At 39.7% G+C, this 22,751-nt stretch overlaps 1 protein-coding gene across 1 annotated transcript in view; it reads right to left on the bottom strand.

Moving 5' to 3' along the window:
• LOC126458050 (dihydrolipoyllysine-residue acetyltransferase component of pyruvate dehydrogenase complex, mitochondrial) overlaps positions 1-22,751 on the bottom strand; it is a 76,377-nt gene that overhangs the window by 46,219 nt on the left and 7,407 nt on the right. Inside the window, exons 3-5 of the mRNA XM_050094848.1 lie at positions 20,954-21,090; positions 10,029-10,295; positions 3,606-3,779 (exon numbers count right to left, since the gene is read on the bottom strand). Of these exons, the coding sequence (XP_049950805.1) occupies positions 3,606-3,779; positions 10,029-10,295; positions 20,954-21,090 (578 nt within the window). The remainder of the gene's footprint in view (positions 1-3,605; positions 3,780-10,028; positions 10,296-20,953; positions 21,091-22,751) is intronic.

The following is a 22,751-nucleotide window of genomic DNA, read 5'->3' on the forward strand; positions in this document are numbered from 1 at the left end:
CTTCCTGAATGGTCTCAGCAGCATTACGCCTTGTGCTCGGTTGGCCACTACGAGGTCTATCGTCGAAACACCTCATGGCTTCGAACTTCGAAATCATTCTCGCCACAGCTGCATTTGTCAATGGACCTTTACCCATTTGAATCCCCTTCTTATGGTGATAGGATCATAACGCTGAACTAGCACATTCCCCATTCTGATAATACAGCTTCACTAAAAGCGCCTTTACAGGTAACGTCAACATGCTGTGACTGCTGGTGCATCTGATTCTCTCTCTCATTACAGCTCCTTTTATACAAGATTGTCATGCGCAGTCACTGACGTTTTGCTGTCCAGCGCCATCTGTCGAACATTTTGTGAACTTAGTTTTATTTTTTGTTCTAATAAAACCCCAAGTCATTCCAAGCATGTGTGTCAATTTTTACCTCTCTATCTACAATATTCCATGGTTTATTAAGTTTTCAAATTTATACTGACTTTTTGATCACCCGGTATATATATGTTCCAGTGGAAGGCACTTTGTCTTGCCATGGTCCCGATACCCTTCCACGACAATTTACATGATGTTGCAATGAAAGCAGAACACACAATTTAGAAAACTGCTGTTGCAAGTAGAACACACTTCAAAATCCTCATCATCTCAGGCTGGGCTTCATAGAAGTGCTTTACAATTAATGTTTTTATTCACAAAGCAAAGAGCACCCACTAAGCAAAACTATCATTGATTTCTTATTAAGCAAAGATATAATCTAAGTAAAGAAAATATGGTGAAAGTGCAAAGCGTTTAAAAAAAAAAAAGCAAGCAAGCTTTTACTCTAAGAATGAACTTATTTAGTTTACATGACTTTTTTTAACGCCTGGTAGCAGACAATGATCAAGATTGTATACTATAATATAAATGTGTCGATGAAAAAAAAGCACACACACAAAAGTTATGGAAATATGCAAGCTTTTGGAGCCAGTGCCGCGTCCTTATGGCAGAACTGTTGGAGGGAAAGGAGAGGGATGAAGGCAAAGGACCCGCAAAGTTTCTGAAATGGGGAAAGTTACAGATAAATCGCCAAGAATCTATCACCAGGTGGTAAGTCTCCCTGACCCGGGGTTGTGGGCAACTTTTCCATTACTTTCCCTATGTGATAAACCTCGTTAGCCCTATTCCTTCATCCCTCCTCCTTTTTCTTGACCCTTCTGCTAGAAGAAGCCACAGGCTCTGAAAGCTTGACATTACCATAACTTATGTGTGTTTGCTCCTGCACCCACTCAGGGAGTAGATTTTTTATCTATCCAATTACATTTGCAAAAATTGATTATCTTCATTGATACAGTAGATTGACTACTATGCAGATTTAATTAATTTCATACTGACATCACAAACTGGTTATTTCAAATATAAATATATGAAAGCTATAAATAGAACAAGTTTTATGAGATGTTAAAAATTGAAAACATTTGTTATTGGGATATTCTGAGTGACTATTCGATGTACTGATTTAGGTCTCTACTTTTCTTTTATAGTAGTTATGAGCCTATGTGGTATAGGTGTTTTTATATTGTGGCGAGGATGTTCTTGTTTACATTTCTTACTGTTGGGGTCCATATTATACCTAATTTGTGTGAACAGCTCAAGGAAATTATGTACACTTACTACCTGGTTCCAGTTGCTCATCTGACACTTACTACTTCTAGGAGATCCATTTTCTTTCCTTTGTTGGTGGTATGTAGTATCTGTAAGTATCTTCATTCTTGGAAACAGTGTCCCTGTTTGTGTCCTTGGGAAAAGATTTGCAACCTGATATGAGATTGTGCCTAGGAAAGGAATGCATGCAAATATTTTCTTTGCTGCTGGAGATTGTTTATTTACAAAAGGTGATTTTTATACCTATAATTTTACTATGAAGATGGTCATTTACTTGTGACATATCCGTTATTATTAGCTATGGTTTTGATAATATTAGTTTCAGTTCTCTTTGGCATATGCACTAAGGGAAGGGATTTTGTACAGTTTAAAATGGATCTGAAATAAGCCATTCTGTGCTCTGTAGGATGGCATGAAGAATTATTTATGACTACATCTGTGGTGGTGGGTTTCCTATGAATTTCAAACGCATGTTCTGATTCCACTTTTATATTCTAAGGTCAAAGAAACTGATATGCAACTGTCTGATGTTCAACAGGCAATATGATATTGGAGTGCATATTACTCATGGGATTTGCAAATGCTTCAATTTCATCTACTGTATTATTGAACAGCATTATTAGGTCATCAACATACTTTTTTGTAATAAATCAGTTTATATTTTAAATGCGTAATGGCACTGAAAAATTTGTTTTCCAAATGGTTAACATAAATGTCAGCTGAAGATGGGCATATATGCCTGAAACTAGTTATGCCTCTAAACCAAAAGCATTTTTGGCTGGCTGCATTATTATCCAACATTTTCTTCATTATTTAGCCCCATAACATGAAATGCCGAGTTATTTAGTTTTTTTATTCTGACAGAAACTTAAAATCCCGTGTGTACTTGGTCAACTTAAGGAAAGACCTTGCTTATATCCGTTTCAGCACTGATAGTCACTTGTTCGGCCACTAGAGAGCGTCTGGCACTACATTTTTAGCCTGGCTGTCATGTTTTGTTGAGGTGGTTGCTACTAGGTATCATCTTTACTGTGTGCAGCTTTGGAGATTTGACCACTAAATGCGTGCTTTCAGACTTTCTCCTATATTGTTGTTTAGGAAATGTTTTCAAAAAGGGATTAATAAAGTGATCCTGTGTTTTGACACTGAATTTCGCAGCTCAGAAAGTGAACAAGAATGTGATGTTACAGTGCTCGCCAGTGGTACGAGATAAATACATCTACTGTGCTCCAGTCAGCTCCTCTAATATTTATGTTCACAGGAAACAATTGTGAAATGCATGGTTAGATTTCATGTCTACACAGAAACTAACAAGACTTCAAGTTTCAAGATGTTTCAGATAACGTGTAATTTTTGAAATTTTTTAACTCATTATACTGAGCTTTAAAATGGCTCTAAGCACTGTGGGATACTGAGCTTTAAAAGCCGCCTTTATATATCTATATGAATGTCATTCATTACAGGATGTTTTTCACTAATGAAAAAAATGATTTGTTCGAAATAATTGGAAAAAATCATTGCAGGGTTAATGTTTTTACAGAAGGATACTTAATAGAAAGTTATCCAAAAGATATCGCACGAAAGCTGTGAACTGTCAAAAAAAGTGTTTTGATAATGTCCTCAATAATATCCACTAGATGCTTCAGAAAATCATAATACCTTCTGCAATAGTTACAACATTGTGCTGAGAGAGTGAAAGCATATTACGCATTTTTCCACAACAGAGCAGGCACTGTGATTATTTCAATGGGGACCATATTGGCACAAAACTAAAGAAAGCATTTGATAATGTAAAATGGTACAAGATGTTCAAAATTCTGAGTAAAATAGGAATAAGCTCTTATGAAAGATTGGTAAAACACACACACACACACACACACACACACACACACACACACACACACACACACACACACAGACAGAGAGAGAGAGAGAGAGAGAGAGAGAGAGAGAGGCAGGCAGACAGACTCACCTGTTTAGACAACAGCAATCTCTTTGCTATGACAGATCTCATATTGGAGACTGCGATATCTGTGTAAGCCGCTCCAGGTGCACCGGATGGAACATGAGCTGCTGCTGCAGCACCTGCCGGCATAGCAGCAATATCCTGTGCCTTAATGGAGCCATACAAACCACTCCCTTGACCCTGTAACACATTATAATGCAGAAATCGTCAACAAGTATTTCCCAGAATGCCAATATACAATGCAACAGCGTGACTACAGTGAAATTCAGGTGCCTAATGATATACTACAATAGCATAAAATCTACTGCATCTCTTAAAAATAAGTCGAAAATATTCACCTGTGCCATTGTGCCGAGTGTAAGAAGAAGTTAACTACAACCATAGTACAACTATATATTCGTGGAATGATGCCATATCTGTTTACGTAGAATGCGCAACTAACACTGAAGCAGAGAATCTGATGTTATTTGTATATTATCAGTCACAGCTCTCAATAACCTGAGGGTTGTGGACAAAATATTTTACTAAGAATTGATGTTAGTGGCTTCAAATTGACAGGCTCACTCTTTCAATGGCTGCCACCATTTCATATCACTTTTTTTACACTGTCTTGATGGCGAGACAGCAGCAGTGTTCTGCTGTAGTTAAAAGTATGAATATAGTGTTGTGGCAATGAAATCAGAAACATGATTTTCCTTGGTCTAACATTAACTTTTAATTCATATGACTCCTTATTGTGGGGCATCACCACACCACAAAACTTAAATCTCGGCAAGAAACTGCAAATGTATCAAAGAAGACTACACAGTAACATGATATTTGGATACGCGTTTTGCCAAAATTAGTAATTTCCTAATCTATTTCAGGCCTTCATATTATTAGTCACAGACACAAAATTTTGCAGTTGCCAACTAAAACTAAATGTTTTAGATTAATCACTAAAAATTTTAATGGTACCACAAATACTTTTTAATGCAAGATGAAGCTTTGTAGCCCAATACAGTGCCAAGTTGGAGTTTTGTATACGGCAGATATCCAACTCAAGAGACAGTACACAATTCCATAGAAACCTTTTGCTCAATATGGAGTGGTGAAAGAGCTCTGCATCATACAGACTCAAGCTGATTGGCCAGATCTGTTAACATTCAGTGAGGTTATAAATCCAGACAATTAGACACACATTGTTTTGAGGTGGAGTTCACGATTGAATAATGTAGTAATGTAGGACTTTGAATAATTTCTGTGAATTATCAAATGAGCTTCAAGTATGTTTTTTCTCTTCTATAAGCGTTTGTGGCACAAGACAAACTATTCAAGAGATGAAGGTATGACTAGATTGAATTTTTGCAAATGATGTGGTGTTACATCTATTTTTGTGTGTAAAAATGAGATGTGGTAATGTCTATCCTATGATCTGAATGAATTCTGAAATACATACAGCATAAATGACAGCAATCAACAATCATATGCACAATTATTAATTTGGGATGGCAAAAATGGTCAGGAACTAAGGAACTTTGACAAAGAGTTAAAGTTTACAGAAGGCTACGTGTACATTGTTGGGAAAGAAGTAAAGGTATGTAGAATTTTCAGTTCATAATGAAACATACGGGCAGAAGGAGAATAGTGATCACTTTTTATAATAGGGAAATAAACAGATCCACTATAAAACTGACAGAGGGGCTACTAAAAACAAACACCTTAACAAGGGTATCACTACTGGTCATATATCAAGTGATGGGAAATGTGCTTAAGGATAAGAAAGATGTAAAATATGAATTTATGAAATATCAGTACAAGAGACAACAAAAAGAAAGATTGAAAGAACAATTCAAATTCAAAGAAAATTAAAGGTAAGGTCAGTCATTGAGGTGTGGTGGCGTACTAGATACAAATAACAAAATTAACTGTGTTTCAATAATGAAATATACACTCAATGTTGTCCATCTATGACATTTGTGATGCTAATTTCAACATGTCTCAGAGTAAAGGTTTCTTTTAGATAACTGGTTAAAATTTCAGGAGTGTAATGCGGTTTTGTTTACAACGATGATGATACGGAGGGAAGAGAGAGAAATCTGCTGTTGACAGCCTACTCTTCTTGTACAGCAGTAAAGGGACCATCAAGTTTAACATCCTCAACTGATGGATGGGTCACTATTGACTATATCACAGACCCTTATTTCATTAGAGACTGCAGAGAGTTTTAGAATTTTACAGATAGCATTGGCACTATTATGATCAGAAATTTTACGCAACCACGTCTCTTTCTATTGCTGCATAAATACAATCACTAGAAACATTTTCACCACCACAATTCGCACAGCCTACTTCTGAGTAGAGCCCATGAACAATTATAAATGTTGGCTGCAGAGGCAGGTTCCATAATACGATTTTCTGTGGTGACTATTTGATCTTGGCTTTAAATCAAAGCTTACGTTTTACCACTGCACATTTAAATATTTGCTACGAATATAGGAATGCTTGTAAAAAATTAATAAAAGACTAACAGTTAACCTCCACTAAAAAGAAAATTCTCTGGCCTTTACTTTCACACTTATAACGAATAGCTTCATAGTTTTACACATTTATAAAAGAATTATTATCTGATTAATATTCATTAAAAAGTCACATAAGTCTGCAATAAATAAATACAAGATTACCATCATTAAGAAGTTTGGGATGATCTGTCCTAAGAAAAGGTTTCCTTCTCTTACAGTTTTCAGTTAATCACACAATGAAGTTTACGTTCCCTGCTACTACAATCAAATTTTTATTGCAGAATGTCCAACAGAGAGATTGTATTCATTTTCATTGATGCAGCAGTTTCTTAAGTATGACAACTTAGAAGTTAATGACAGTCAGCATCCCAACCAATGTTTTCTTTTCAAGTGTCAACATGAAAAGAGACAAGATTTAACATACATCAACTAGTTGGGTAAAGATGTGAATGGGAACCAGCCTTTTTTTTTCCAAAGGAATCCTCCAAGCATTTTTCTTAATATAGATAAACAATGGAAAATCAGTATCTGGATGGGGGTTTGCACATCACTACTCTTGAATCCAAGTCCACTGCCTTACTGACTGTGCCACCTTGCTCTATCTCTAACAAGAGGTGAAGGAAATAAGTATTTAAGAAATTCAAAAGCACCCAGGCCCTACTCCAAACTGTATGATAGAATCTGCACTTTTCTGTTTCCTTCCATGCCCCTTCCCCCCCCCCCCCCCCCCCCCCCCCACCTGTCACTTTCTTTTGTAGCTATTAATGTTGTTAAGAAGATGAAAACTCATTCATTTGTTGCACAGCAGAGGATGATGTTTTCATTTATTTTTATACAATCTGCATGGCAATCTGGTCAGACTGTCATTGAAATATGATAAAGGGAATGTACAAGGTAACTTGAAAAAATTTATTTATTTAAGATGTAGTTGGCCAATGGTGTTTTATTACAAATTCGGAACTTGGGATTTCTTTTTCCCTGCCAGCTGACATTACTTTCATCCCTGTCAAAGCTTTGTGAAAAAGGCCAAGTTGAACTTTGGTATGGATTCGATTGAACTATGTATTCTTCAATATTATGAGAAGGAAAGTTGCTACTCACACACATGACTGCAATCTCAGGCAACTGAAACCACACTGCAAGAAGCAGCACCAGTGCATAATGGGAGTGGCGACTGGGTGGGGGTAAGGAGGCTAGGGTGGGGAGGGGGAGGGATAGTACGGTGGGAGTGGCGGACAGTGAAGTGCTGCAGGTTAGACGGAGCATGGTGGAAGGCAGGGGGGTGAGGGAGGTAGCGGAAAAGGACTGGGTGTTGTGGTGGAATGACAGCTGTGTAGTGCTGGAATGGGAACAGGGAAGGGACTGGATGGGTGAGGAAAGTGACTAACGAAGGTTGAGGCCAGGACGGTTACAGGAACGTAGGGTGTATTGCAGGGAAAGTTCCCAGGTGCGCAGTTCAGAAAAGCTTGTGTTGGTGGGAAGATTCCATATGGAATAGGCTGTGAAGCAGTGACTGAAATATTTGGCAGAATGTTCAGCAACAGGGTGGTCCACTTGTTTCTTGGCCATTCATGCAGACAGACAGCTTGTTGGTTGTCATGCCTACATACAATGCAGCACAGTGGTTGCAGCTTAGCTTTTAGACCACCTGACTGGTTTCACAGGTTTTTGTTGTGCCTATCTGCGACTCAGCATCTCTGCTATATGGTGACTAGCAACTTTCCTTCTCATAATATTGTCACATCCCATTCTGGATTTTCCATTGATTCATCTTTACACTCTTCCCTATAGCTACCAACTCAAGCATGTTTTATGAGGGATAAACATCAAAATTTAACCATCACCTCAACAAAATAAAGCCATGTAATTAAATTTTTTAGTTTGTTTGCAGATACATGTATACAGTCCTGGAACACACAAACTGCTACATCACTGTACCAAAGCAAGCCACTGCAGGAGCCTAAATAAAATGATGCAGCCCACTAATGAATTTGAGATCTGTTTGCTTTTCTACTCTAGTTTCACACTACAGTACTGCGGTGGAGGAATTCGTACACTACCCCTCATAAATCTGAGCATGGAACGGTGTTTGTGTGGTGCAGTGAGACCTCTGGCAATAGCCAATATTCCAGCAAATTTTGTGCCAGCCTGAGAGTATACATATAGCATTGAAATATTCTGGCAATAGTGACCAATGCTTCTGATAGAACAGGATGCTAATTGTCAATACTGCAAATTTTAATTGTACCATAGGTGACCGCATAAAGCCAATAAACCATAATGATGGCAATGGAAAATTTTACACCATGAAGCACCAGTTCAATATTTACCAAACTTTGTGAATATGTCCATCATGTAACAAGTATTGAGTGATTAAACTTTAATTCCATTAAAAATTGATGTCCTTCACTGTGAGGGGCATGACAGGAGATGTGAAACGTGCTCCGGGCCCCAAATGTGAACTTTTTTTTTATTATTTAAATTTTAAAAAGAGGCTGTCTTTTTTGGAGGTCTGTCTCGTTTCTGCTGAAGAGACAACAGCCTAACGCCATGCTGGAATAGTCCGAATCATTGACTGCAAAACCATCCTGACAAATCACACCAGAGGATCATCTCACAAGACTGAGGGCTCTCTGACCTTCAGATGCAAAATTGCTCTCTTCTGTTCTGGGTCATTGCCAGAGCAGATGTTAAATGGCTTAGTTCTCTTTACCTTTGCACTTTCCTTCTCCTCCAAGATGGGCCTGAGGCTACTTAAGTTATCATCTCTTGTCCCTTTGGCAATCCTCCCCATGTAATCCATATGTGAAAATAAACCAATACATTTCTTTTTTCTCAACATGATTATCTTATGTTAATCTGAAGCTCACACCACTTTACAATTCTGACTACATCCCAGCCCACCAGCAACTGTGCAGTATTCTGGTCATAAAGGGTATGACAACAGGGTTTATCCATGTTGCCGCATACTGGCAAACACTCAGCCACCCTTCAACATTTAGGTTGTCATATCCAATAACTCATACCACGTTTCCAGGAGTTGGGATATATGGGTCTTGATAACTGCTGCTAGCTTTGTAGAGGACCTGACCTGTCAGATGTAATGGGGTCACTCTGACTGCCACAAGCAGAAATGAGACTCACTCCCGGACCCTGCCAATGATGCCAAATGCTTATTTCATTTTTACCACAGAATGCTAGTCTATATCCCAACTGACTAACTCTGCACCACACAGGTCTATTTTGTTTGGCGTGGTGTCAGCAGTTAAAAAACACGTGGCAACTAAATCTCACAATCCAGCTTCCAATAATTGTTCCTGACAGTTTGTGGTGATTCTGCCTGTAACCTCAGTCAGAATTTCAGCTTTTATCTGGTTATCTGTCAGGGCCCCTTGAACACTCATATCTTCTCACGTTGTAGCCCTGCTGTAAGGATCTGTGCACACTTTTCTTGCCACACTTTTCCTCAGTCGATCTTGTCAGCAGTCATTCTGCAGTCAATTGTCTGTGCGAACTGTTGGTATGATGTTCCCATGTCCCTCGTGCCAATGATTCAACCATTTTCGAAGTCCAAAAGATTGTAATAATTTGCATGTAAATATTCTCTGGACATGCTGTGTTGCAATATCCATGCAAAAAGTTACAGTAACATTAAACACACCCAAAAGCCACAATGTTCTCTCAACATTCAGTTGCAGGAATGGCTCTTTTTCTGTACTGAAAATATGCTCATGTGAGGATGAAATTTTAATCGACATATCCCTTAGGAATGGAAATACTGGAGTATCACCTTAGTGGTGTTTGGTCAAGGTATTCATTGTGTATTTTCCATTCCCATCAGTAGTACACTACATATGGTCTATGAGTAATAAAAACATGAAGTGTCATGATGAAGCAGAAATTAAAAAGAAACTAACAATCAACTCACAGTCAGTTGAACACCTTTTTCTGTTGCAATTCTCCTCGCCAAGGGGCTAGCATAGACCCTCTCTCCTGCTTGTGGTGCTTGGGCAGGTGGTGCCACAGGCTGTGGTGGCGGCGCTGCTGCTGCTGCTGATGGTGGTGGTGGTGGTGGTGGTGGTGGAGCAGCTGCTTCTGGGGATGGAGCAGCTGGTTTTGGTGCTGGTGCACCGGTATCCACAAAATCTTTAAAAGCTGCCACATCTGCCTCATTTGCCACTATTATGCAGACAAGCTAAGGCATAGAAACAAATTCACATCATGTAGTACATCAATTAAAAAACTGCTTTTTCCTATAAAAGTAAAAAGTCTAAATATTCTATAACAGAAAACAAAGAGCACAACTGAAGAAACATCTCTAATGACATAGCATTACGTATGTGATAGAAACAATTTTACACCTACGTTGTGAACAATATAGCAATTACCAAAGTTTTCCAACACTAATATTTCTGTACAACTTCAATGAATAACTGAACAGAAGTACTTCAAATATTTGATGTCGGGGTTTACAAAGGCATTCCATAGATTTCTGCAGGCAATCTTGTATGTATTCCTGGGAGATCTATCAAAAATTTCACTGTATGTTATTGACATAAAATACTCTGGGTAGGACAAGGGAGGGGGAGGGGGGAGGGGGGGGGGGAGGAGGAGGAGGAGAACTTCCTCCCCCCCCTCCTACCTCTGTGTTCCCCTGCTTCTTGCCCCAAGTCTTTAACACAACTGTAGAAAGTCAGAAAGTCTACCCAGAACATCCCTTTAGAAGTTAACTCCCAGTACTACTGATGAAAATACTTAAAACAGAAAATACTCCTAACTTTTGGAACTATATTTCCCTTCATTAGAGGGGAAAGGATGATTGATTTGTCAAGATAGAAAAAAAGGTGAAAGTCACTCAACAGGATGTTGAAAGAACCCAAGTTGCTGCGCAAAGAAAGGGAGACAAAAGTAAATGAAAAGACACCAGAAAAAGGAAGAGGTATAAGTACATCAGATCAAAAATGACAGAAGAAAGGAAAATAAAAATTATAAAGTATAATGCAGCTAAAGACTACAAAGAAATAGTGCTAGGAACAAAAATAAAATGGGGTGGGGGAAGAGGGTAGTTAAAGTAAAAATAGAAGAGTAGATAAAATCCTGCACTTGCAAGAAACAGCTGTTACTGGTACACAACTGTTTCATTTATTCTTCATGTATAGTGAAATTCTATGTCTTAACAAGTATTATGAGATGTTTTCTCAGTCAATTATTTATATTGCCATGAGCAAAATGCTATGTATGTCTACAAAGAGCGTAATACAAATGTAATGCGTTACCCACTGCCATTACTTTTGATGTCACACAATGTTACTTACACAACGACGAAATGGTTCACTAACACAGCTAACTTCTATGCAGTACTTGACTCTTACATGAGTTGAGTTAGAAGTCCACTTTTAAAACAAAGCCATGACTGTTATTTACACTCAGATTTCACACACTGAGACAGCAATTCAATCTGACTCAGGTTCACGATTGTTAATTACTATCTAATAGTAAAGAAAATTTATTATAAAACAAGAAACTAATAGATAAGCTTACTCTCGACACCTTAGATGCAACAGGGCCACAGGCATGCCACTAAAGATTTCTACACCATATGATCATTCACCGATTGCGTGGTAAACATCTTTGCTTCCACCTGATAGGAAATATTCACAAGTTACAATTGGAAAGGCTTAGCCACTACAGCGAGTGACACCACATTGTTGCCCATGGGCTGAGGTTTGAGTACGCACCAGCTCCCCACCACTTATAGCAACAAGCGGCGGCCATCGCTCTGACGTAATATGTCGGGCAGCTGTCCGGCAACATTTATGACCTACACACATGCATTTTGTACTAACTAGAGTACACCGGAAGATTAGTTTCCTTCATAAAACACTCACTATATCCCCACTTGGCAAAGAATTATTGAAATGTAAAGTTAAAACATAAAATCTGTTATCAAATAAACAGTTATGCACTTTCCTAATGGTTAAAGTCCAATATTAGACTGCTCAGAGCTCACATGAAACCATTCAGCACAATCCACCATACCAATCCTAGCATGCAAGCTAAACCTAATAGCTTTCTTTGGATAAAGGAAAATATTTCTAGTTTCTCACACGACCTGACTCTGTTGCATGATTGAAGAAGCAGAACCATAATGGACATAGTTCTGAGTAAACACAAGCCTACCAGCCCCATTACAAATTTCAGTTAACCCTTCCTGGCAGATTTGGCTCTCTTATCTGTCACGGTAGCAGGAGTTATTAACAGAGGTCTACATTTTATAGCAAGGGCGCCCGCTAAATTAGGGCAAGAATTGCCATTAGCATCCTTACATCACAAAACTTAATTGAAGTTAATTATGTGCTTTGTTTATGTAACGATAACATAAAACTACTGAGTATTACAATCTGATATTGATTCTACCACTGTGCCAACGAGCCAGGTACATTTTTGAATGTGTTTCAGCTGTGTGCGTATTGTTTCATCACGAAGACACCGGACAAGCAGCTCACACTCCAGAAGTATGCCTGCCACCACCATGACACTGGATCCTGCTGATTACGGCACATACCACTGGTATTGTGCCACAGAAACCATGCCGAGCCTCACTTAGCTGCACCATCCAGTACTTTTACATAACACAGTTAGAAAACTTTGGAATACAGCCACAACCTACCCTTCGCACATCAAAATAGCTTATTGATTTTACCAAACACAGTTATACGTGTCCTCAAAAATTACATAAAAAACCACTTCAAGCTACTTTTTATGCTTTACAATGTCTACTTGCAGTTTTCAGACTTCAAGGTAAGTTCACCTCTGGAAAATCAACTGCCACCACGTGCAAGAATATCCAGTGCAGCAAACAATTCATAAGATATCGCAGGTAAGTTGAATACATCACCGCAAAGGCCATCAATGATGACTTGCAGTAATAAAGAGTACAGGCACAAAGAAACAAAACATGTATCGATTTAAGATCATAAATGAATACACCACCCCTCCTCTGCCGAGCGCTGTTGGCAAGCGGGGTGCACTCGGCCCTTGTGAGGCAAACTGAGGAGCTACTTGATTGAGAAGTAGAGGCTCTGGTCTCATAAAACTGACGTACGGCTAGGAGGGCAGTGTGCTGATCACATGCCCCTCCATATCTGCATTCAGTGACACCTGTGGGCTGAGGATGACACGGCAGCTGGTCGGTATCGTTCGGCCTTCCAAGGCCTGTTTGGATGGAGTTTAGTTTAGTTTAGTTTAGCTTAGCTTATAAGCAGAAATACATGATGGCAGAGATATCAAGAGAAAAGTTATAGCAGAAGGCCCTGCTCCAGTTATTACTGAAAAATATACGTGAAAATGTTTATTGTCTTCAGCGTAAGGTTTTTGAGCTCTGTCTGCATGTCTCTGTATTTTATTATGTATTTATGTATTTTATCTGATAGTTTACCCCCTCTCTCCGAGCTTGCCTCCCAACTTTGAAGTGTATTTTTATTTTTATTATATCAGATATAAAAATGTTGAGTGCAATTAGAGGGTGCTCAAACTGAGCTGTGGGGAAATAGCACATATAGATACTTCACATTATTGTAACTTTGTTCATTTGAAAATAGCAGTTTAGGGAAACATCCCAAAAGCTAGAACATTCCTCCTTATCTAAATACTGTAAATTTATTTGCTTTCACTGAGACATGCATGCAGTACACTTTACACAAAATATACTTTTGGTGCTGAATCCAAGCACAATGTGGGCGCCATAATGCATGTTACTTCAATAATTAAGGTACAGTAGCAATCCCCAGTGAAATGGGAGATAGCTAAAGATTAGCCCATGAGAACCACTAGAAATTACCTGCACAAAAATACATTCAGAATCATTGTCTTGGCGATGCCACAAGCTCTGTCACGTACGCCACAATACGGCACACCGACTTGCGAAGAACTTGCTTAGTGGCCATTCTACTGTGACTTTAGGCAAACAGAAACGCTGAAACACATAATCTATCGATTGACGTGAAACTTATACACCTATTGATTTCTGCGGTAGATCGAGTAAGCTTTGATTGATTCTGATGACATGTTTGCTTATGCTACTGATGGGGCACGGTGCATATGCATCTGTTCTCCTGGAATTGCCAGTCGGCACCCACTACCGCATGCTGCTGCAGTTAATTTTTTTGACCCTCTCACTTTCTTTGCTTACCCCATTGCCAAGCTGTCAGGCTTATTCTGAATTACTTTCTTCTGTAAATGAGGATCTAGCTGGATTGATCGGGACTAATCTCTCCAACAGTACCAAGACTAATGCATTCTTTTCCAGCCATATTATACCGAGGTATTGCTCCTCTCTTTTTGCAGTGATCCATCTCGCTTACTCAAGTCTTGCCATAAGGCATCAACAGTGTCCTAATAAAAGAAATGCCTTACAAAGACATCGAGTGCTTCGCATTTCAGTAATGCATGCCTAACCTCAAGGGATAGGAATACAACTTCATTGCTTGTTGGTTGTCATGAAATTGTGTTCCTTCATCGGTAAGTTTACTACCGTACAAATTGCTGAATGGCACACTCAAAATTATTCCAAATGAGTTGTCATTTCAAATGTTACATCTCTACATGTAGTTCTACTAGTCAGTGGCTTCTTTGCATGGATTTGGTATACATATGGCTACTGTAAACTCCGCGAGCCACCAATACAGGTTGTACTACATTCCCATTCAGACGGTGAATACCGTGGATAATGTCAGATGAGTCGCACTACTTCACAGAAATGGCCCTCCCAATAAGTTAAGATATAGTGTTTCATGTAACTGACTACTCAAACTTTATGCAAATATGTTAAAAACACTTTATGGAAAAGTAGTTTTCCAATACCAGGAGTAAAAACAAACTATCTATTTGTAATTAAAATGCTTGATACCTGGTTCAATCAATTACCAATTATATCTCTTACAGGCTCATCCTGTATTTGTTCCTATCACTTACTGTTAGTTTACCCCTGTTTATTGTGAGTCACTTGAGCCTCCATTGAGGCTATTCTCGCCTGCGAGTGTTGCAGTCACTAGAGCTCGACACGCTCCCATTCGGCCAGCCGGCCCACTAATCATCTCGACTCCAGGTCCGCATTATGGTGCCCAGGTGACAATGCACTTCAGCTCAGCTGCAGCCCAGCTGGTCGTTGCCACTGCACCCACCGCCTAGGCTCCATGTACACGGTCAACTACCGGCTGTTGCACTGACTCTGATGACTTCGCAAAGTGTGCAGAAAAAGACATTATATTACCAGATACATCCAATTATGAAGGATTCAAGTGACACCAATGGATAATGAAACAGTAAAGTACAAACACGAACTCTGTACCCTCTGCCCCAATTGCATATTTCATGACCAATTTTTTAAAATGAGAAGTTAAGCCTCCATTAATTTTAAGACCCCTTTTTAAGTAAAAAACATTAAATGTTCATTGCCTTCCAGGTACATCAAAAGAAAAACACTGCTTTGAAGTGGCCATTAAGAGTGATCAGTATCAGCAATTGTAATGACCACAGACCCATAACCAGCTCTCTTGGAAAGGGGAAGGAATCTTACATGGTAACGGGTAATAATGGTAAAAATTTTTTACTGTATTCTTCTCCAATAATTTTAACTTGGCCTCAGGCATTGCTGTGAGCAGTTATGTAAACTACTCTGCAGTACTTCTGACTGGCTCCCACGCTATTACGTTTTGCTAGGGACGCCATCATGGTACTGCTGAGAGACTCGCCAGCTTTCTGCCACAAACCACCAATGGGACAACTGGGTGCCATCACGTGAGGTTCGCAAGAGGGTTGGCGAGGTAACGGCCAGAACAGTGCATGTCTCTCTTGCCTGCCAGCTTTCTTACCCTCTGGACGTATCCACAAATCCTTCCTATTGAGGGTGAAATGCTCTTTCCATACCACATGTGGTTCACTCTGTGGCCGTAGCCAGTTTTCTTGAATATTGTATCCCTTAGTGGTGGGTCTTGGGAATAAAACCCATTATTTCCCTGAATCCTGACATTTCTCATTTTATGTGTAGGAAAAACACTCCAGATGCCCACCTGATACCATCCTGACATGCGCAGTTCTTACATACAAGATCTATGGAGGAAGGGCTATGCTAATGGAGGCTAAGTCCAGGGCAGGAGGAGAAGATACTGTATGTAGGAGAGTAATTCCAATCTCTAAATTGCACTTTACAGAAATTATGATTCCATATCAAGTTAAAGTTTTTTCTGGAAGCAAACATGTTATTTAACTGTGTTACTTATATTGTACGAAAAGTTAAAACACAATTCTGATAAAATAAATTCTTGTGGTGGTAAGTAGTTGCCTTCAATAAATATGACGACTCTTTAATTTTTGTACAGCTAACTATGAAAAGTTTTGTATGTTAATTATCATAATTAAGAATAGTTTTTTTAACAGACTTTTTTGGGTTGGATTAAATTACAACAACCATGTCTTGTGCAGGAAGCTCCGGTTGCAAGGATTCTCCAATGTGATGTACAAGGTCTAGCAGGCCTAAAACAGATGGAGTTACTGACACATAAGGAAATCAATGGCTGGTAAAATTTTAACATAGTTTGCCGATTTGCTCCCCAAGCAGTGTTTTCAAGGAGGTGCAGGGCACTTAGTTTTGAACTGCTGCACATGGTGAAGCAGCAGTCCTAAAAAGCTAAATTCTTCTACTAGTTCTGACAGATTGAATTCAGAGTATGGGTGGGCAGACTGAATGCTGTTGAGGTGCACGCCCCTGAATTTCGTAGGTGAAAAACTATATCCATGATTCTGGGAGCATGTCCATGTCTTCTCAATTGTCACTTGATTATATTCTGCTGATCATATTCTGTCTAATCAAATTTTGTTAAATGTAATCAGGATACTTTGTTTGCTTTAAGCACTGAGGTGGTGAAGCATTTGTTGTGTATGCTACCTGGATCTGGGAGATATCTTTATACTGTGCTAGGGCACTGTTTCAATCCCAGTCTGTGAAAGGGCTTTATTGGTTCCTGTCAGGTGTTAAAAAACAGAATGTACTTTCTGTTAAATTTCGATATGAAGTAAAACTAGACAAATTTTTTTTGAAGCTGATACTTTGGCATGGTATACCATGAGTAAGTCTACTTGTGTAAAAAGGACTGATTTGAAGTCCTCCTCGGTCTGAAACTCCAGGTATTCCAGCTAGGAAAGAACGTCCATTGTGTCAAAAGTTGTCTGTTGCATGTGCATTCACTGAAACAATGCACTGTTCCCAAGAAACCCCCTTCTGTTCCATAAAGCTCCTCAAATGTTTCTGTTGGTCTCAGCTATTTTAGTTTGTGTACAACTAAACAATGTCTCACATGTTCCTTTAGTTCTCAAATTACAATGTTAGCATCAACAGATGTAGCAAATTTAGTTGTTTGTAACATAATGGAGTAAGGAAGGCTAAGGTCTTCGTTTTTCTAATTTTGATATCTTCCTGAAAATCATCCAAGCTGCTGGATACTCAGAAATGAACCAGGCTCCTACAGAGACACGAGGTGCAATTTGCATGATATGCTGTGAGATGATGTGGCCATTTGGATGCCCTTTTAATAACTTTACTTTGCACTTGTCTCATGATTGAGAATGCTGATGTGATACAATGTATCTAATATTGCCTTTGAAAATGACGGCATGTTGAAACGTGTAAGGTTATTGAAAAATAAAAGTGTGCTCAAGACATAAGTAAAGATGATGATGATGATGATGATGATTAGTGTTTTAGGGCGCACAACAACGAGGTTATCAGCGCCCGTTCCCAAAAGATCAATTCAGAGCCGATCTTTGCGAGAATTGGTAATGTTCAAATTGCAAGATTGGACACAGCACATCAAAACAGGTAGATAAAACGAAAAATAAAATAGCAGTACAAAACAGGTAAAAATAATTTACGATGGCTGAGTGACCAAACCACTGTACAGCACATTAAGACCTCAATCCCAATATTTTGGGAAGAAGTCCAGACATCACACAAAAACGTAAAACTCGAGCGACGCTCGCCTCATTATTAGTTAAAAGAGAGGGCAGGTCTGGTGGGAAACTGAAATCTTCCCTCAAACCCGCATATAAAACACACTCAGTTAAAATACGTCATATCGACAGCTGTGTCCCACATGTCTGACACGTTGGTGGCTCCTCACGACGCAACAGAAAACCATGTGTCAAAGGACAATGTCCTATTCTAAGCCGTGTAAGGGCTACTTCCTCAGCTCGTTGTTGTCGGAAGGAGGTGAGCCACGGTCGGACAGAATCCTTCACCGCTCGCAACTTATTATCCCTCACATCCAGCCACTGAGCCTCCCACCAACGCATGACCTTTCGAGTCACAAAAGATGTTATTGCCTGCAGGGGGACGGAACAGCTAGCAGGAGGTGGGATGGAGCAAGCCTCCTTGGCAGCCGCATCTGCAAGTTCATTTCCAGGAATCCCTATGTGCCCTGGAACCCAGCAGAAAATTACATCATTACCCTGCTGTTGCAAGAGAAGGAGTGCGTCCTGCACTTCTTGCACCATCCAATCTGCTGGGTACATCTGTTCAAGAGCGTGTAGAGCACTTTGGGAATCGGAGCAGATGAATTTCGTGCCATGATGTCGGCGCATATGCTCTAATGCTTGCAGAATGGCAAACAGTTCTGCATAGTAAACTGAGAACTGCTCTGGGAGCCCTATCCTACGGACAGTATCGGGAAACACAGCAGAGCAGCCCATAAAATCCCCGTTTAGACCCATCCGTGTAAACAGTAATAAAATCTGAATGGCGTTCTAAAATCTCAGTAAGTTTAATTTTAAAAAGGTGGTCCGGGGTACAATACTTCTTGTAAGCAGCCAGATCAAGAAGTAATCTTCGCCTTTGTAGTAGCCAGGGAGATCCCCTACTCCATCCCTGGTGGAGGACCTTAATGCCCTCCAGGTGTACTGACTCGAGACTCTCCTTTGCACGGATGCCAAACGGCTTTGTTGCCTTCGGACGATGGCGGAAGAGACGTTCCAGTGCCAGCTGGGAAAAAGTGTTAGACGCCAATGAAAGAGGAGTGGACTTGACCCTGTACGCGTGCCGTACCACGAGGAGAAGACGCCAAACGGACAGGGGAGGCTCTCCCGCCTCGACACACAGACTAGCAACTGGACTCGTGCGATAAGCCCTCGTTGAAAGTCTAATACCCTCATGGTGAATCACATCCAACATTTTGAGGTAGGAAGGTCTTGCAGAGCCATAAGCTTGACATCCGTATTCCAGTCGAGGTCACACAAAGGCCTTATAAAGTTGGAGCAGGCGTGCCCTGTCAGCGCCCCAGGATCTATGACTGACGCATTTAAGGACGTTTAAAGCCTTGAAACAGCGGACTTTTAGATCCTTTAAGTGTGGCAACCATGTGAGCTTCTCATCCAAAATAAGCCTGAGATATTTCACTTTTTCCATAAAGGGGAGAACAGTGTCTCCTAGTTTTAAAACAGGGAGATTAAAAAGAGAACGGGAACGGTTAAAATCTACACAAACAGTCTTCTCCAAAGAGAATTTAAAGCCTGTGGTCTTAGACCATTCCTCCAATCACACGAGTGTCAGCTGTAGTTGGCGGGTAGCAGCTGTGAGGGAGGAAGACGCACAGAAAATGGAGAAATCGTCCACAAACAAGGAGCACTGCACGGGCCGTCGTATTGTGGACGCAATACTATTGATGGCAATTGCGAAAGCTGTCACACTGAGGACACTTCCTTGAGGGACACCGTTCTCCTGCTTGAAACGGTCAGACAGGACATTCCCAGCCTTATACTTAAAATACCTGTCCGACAGAAAGGATCTGATGATTGTGGGTAAACGCCCACGGAAACCCCACTCATAAAGCTGCCGCAAAATGTTATGCCTCAAGGTAGTATCGTACGACTTCTCCAGGTTGAAGAAAACCCCAATAAGGTGTTGCTTATGTAGGAAAGCATCTTGTATCACTGTTTCGAGTAGGATCAGGTTATCTAGGGTGGAATGATACCTCCTGAACCCACACTGGCAGCGGGTAAGTAAGGATCTGGATTCAAGAACCCACACCAGGCACCTATTGACCATACGCTCAAATGTCTTTCCTACGCAGCTCGTGAGACTAATGCTACGATAGCTACTGGGTTCGGTCCGATCCTTCCCTGGTTTTAATAGTGGAATTAAAATCGATTCTTTCCACGAACTAGGAAAGTCACCTATCTTCCAAATTTCATTAAAAAGTTGAAGGAGGAGACATAAGTAAAGTTATTAAAAACAGGTATGAGGGTTTCAAATAAGACTGACTATATATTTTAGTATCAAGAAGCCGCACAGAACCTTTCTGTGTAAAAAAATGTGGAAAATGTCGTAAGTTCTCTGTTTTGGCTTGTTAACTGTTACAATTTACGAGTTTTGAAACATCAATTGCCTATCTCACTGTTTATGCATGGTGTAACCACACTTAATGCGTTCCTGGCACCCTTTGCTGAAAGTTTCCCAGTTTTATTAGTACATCCTCTGCCAGTTACCCAATGAAAGCATAATATTTAAATTAGAGAACAGATCTGCTATCCTCCTTCCTTTTATGCCAAAAGTCAATGAAATTACAGATACTTTTTCTAAACTTCATATTGTAAACATCAATAATCTGAGGCCTATGAGGGCCCACAATTTAAAATAACCTAGTTGTGGCACAGAACTTAACTGCTAGACACACTTCCACTCCATTCTTCCCCATGGACGACAGTAAGATGAAACGTTATGACTGAGTCTATGTGTCCTACGGAGAGTGATGTCACCTATTAGTACTGATTCAGAGCCAAAATTATATGAAACAGCTGTATCACCTTTCCAATAGGAACATCTTTTGTCCCTGCTGGTACAAGTATCTTCGCAAGATAGCCCTCTTCTGGTGTTTCAAATCCCATTGTAGCCTTATCAGTTTCTATTTCTGCCAGCAAATCTCCTTCATTCAGCTTGTCACCTGGAATATAATGAAGCCAAAGAACAAATGAAGCAAAGTAAACCTACAGAGCAAAGTTATGAAAATAATGTCCCGCAGTTAATTATTGCAAGCTCAGTTTCTATGATTACTACTCTCCTATTAACACCCGTTATACAACCAATAATTCTGTAATATGCTATCATTCAAGCTGATATTGTATTTTATGGACTATAAGAAGCCCTTTTTTCTTAAAAAAGTTTGCATCCAAAATTCAGGTGCATATTATACTCCAAATTAATATAAAAATGTGCAGTGTTTGATTTACAATTCTCACCAGTCTTAAAAATGGCCATTTATTCAACAACGCGGAAAACCTCTCTATCTGGCAACACTGGATTCGACTGGCAGCAGCAGTGAACCCATGCGATGAACATGAGTTGGAGGGATTCATAAGTTTGCTAACAATGTTTCTCTCCCACTCCATCGTCACAAACCCAGAACACTGTCTAGCCAATGTCCTGTCATTGCAGTCCATGGTGCCAGTGAACTTGAACTGGAAGTCATTTGTGTTATTGGTAACAATATAATATTTTTGTTAGTAGCTAGTTTCCTAATGCAAAAAAGAAAGAAAGAAAAAAAAAAGTATTAATATGATGCGGGCTATAAACTGGTAGAAACTGCATATGCAGAACATGCAAACAGCAGCATTTCAGCCCTCCACCAAAAGAAAAAAAACCATTCGCAATTGGTGGGGTAGTACAGAACTGACAAAACAGAAGACTAAATTAGCAAACAGACGACTGAATGCAAAATGACCAAACTAGAAAGTGATATGTTGAAATGGATTCAAGGATACAGTCAAAATGACAATGGAATTAATACAAAAATGATTCAATTACATACTTCCAAGTAAGCTACAGTGGAACTTAATAAGACTAATGGTGGAGTTGGTAGCTGCTACAGGTTTATGAAGCGTCGTGGACTTAGTAAGTGAACCAAAACCAAAATATTTCAGAAAATGCCACAAGAGTATGAAGAGAAAATATCTTTCCATTGCTTTATTATTCAACATCTAAAGAAAACCAGTGTGGCACTAAGCAAAATAGCGAATATAGAGAAAACTACTCTGACATTTAATGCACCATGTAACAGAACTGTTGCCATGAAAGGTGCTAAAACCGTAACTATAAAAACAAGGGGGACATGAAAAAATGTACTACATTGTTGTTTTTTCATGTTGTGCTAACAGTACTAAACTTAAACCAATGACCATTTTCAAGTGCAAAACAATGCCAAAACTTTCTGAAATAACACCATGTGGTGGTGTTCACTTACATGTCAAGGGTTGGATGTACAAGGCTGGTACGAAATTACGGATTAAGACGGTGGGAGAGATACTATATTGGATAAGAGATCTCTGCTTGTGCTAGATCAGTTTGGTAATCATTTGGAAAATTCTGTGAGAGAGAAATTGCAACATGGAAATACAGAGCTTGCTGTTATTCTGGGAGGACTTAATTCAAACTGCAACCTCTTAATGTAGCAATAAATAAACTGTTTCAAGTGTATATGGGAGAGGAATGGAACAAATGGATGATGGATGAAACCCACCACGAATCCACACCAAAGGGAGATATGCAACGACCTACAATCACACAAAGGTGTCAGTGAATGAAGTAGTCGTGGTCTACAGTGAGAGA

Source organism: Schistocerca serialis, chromosome 2 (assembly GCF_023864345.2).
Source record: "Schistocerca serialis cubense isolate TAMUIC-IGC-003099 chromosome 2, iqSchSeri2.2, whole genome shotgun sequence".
NCBI classification, from domain to species: domain Eukaryota; kingdom Metazoa; phylum Arthropoda; class Insecta; order Orthoptera; family Acrididae; genus Schistocerca; species Schistocerca serialis.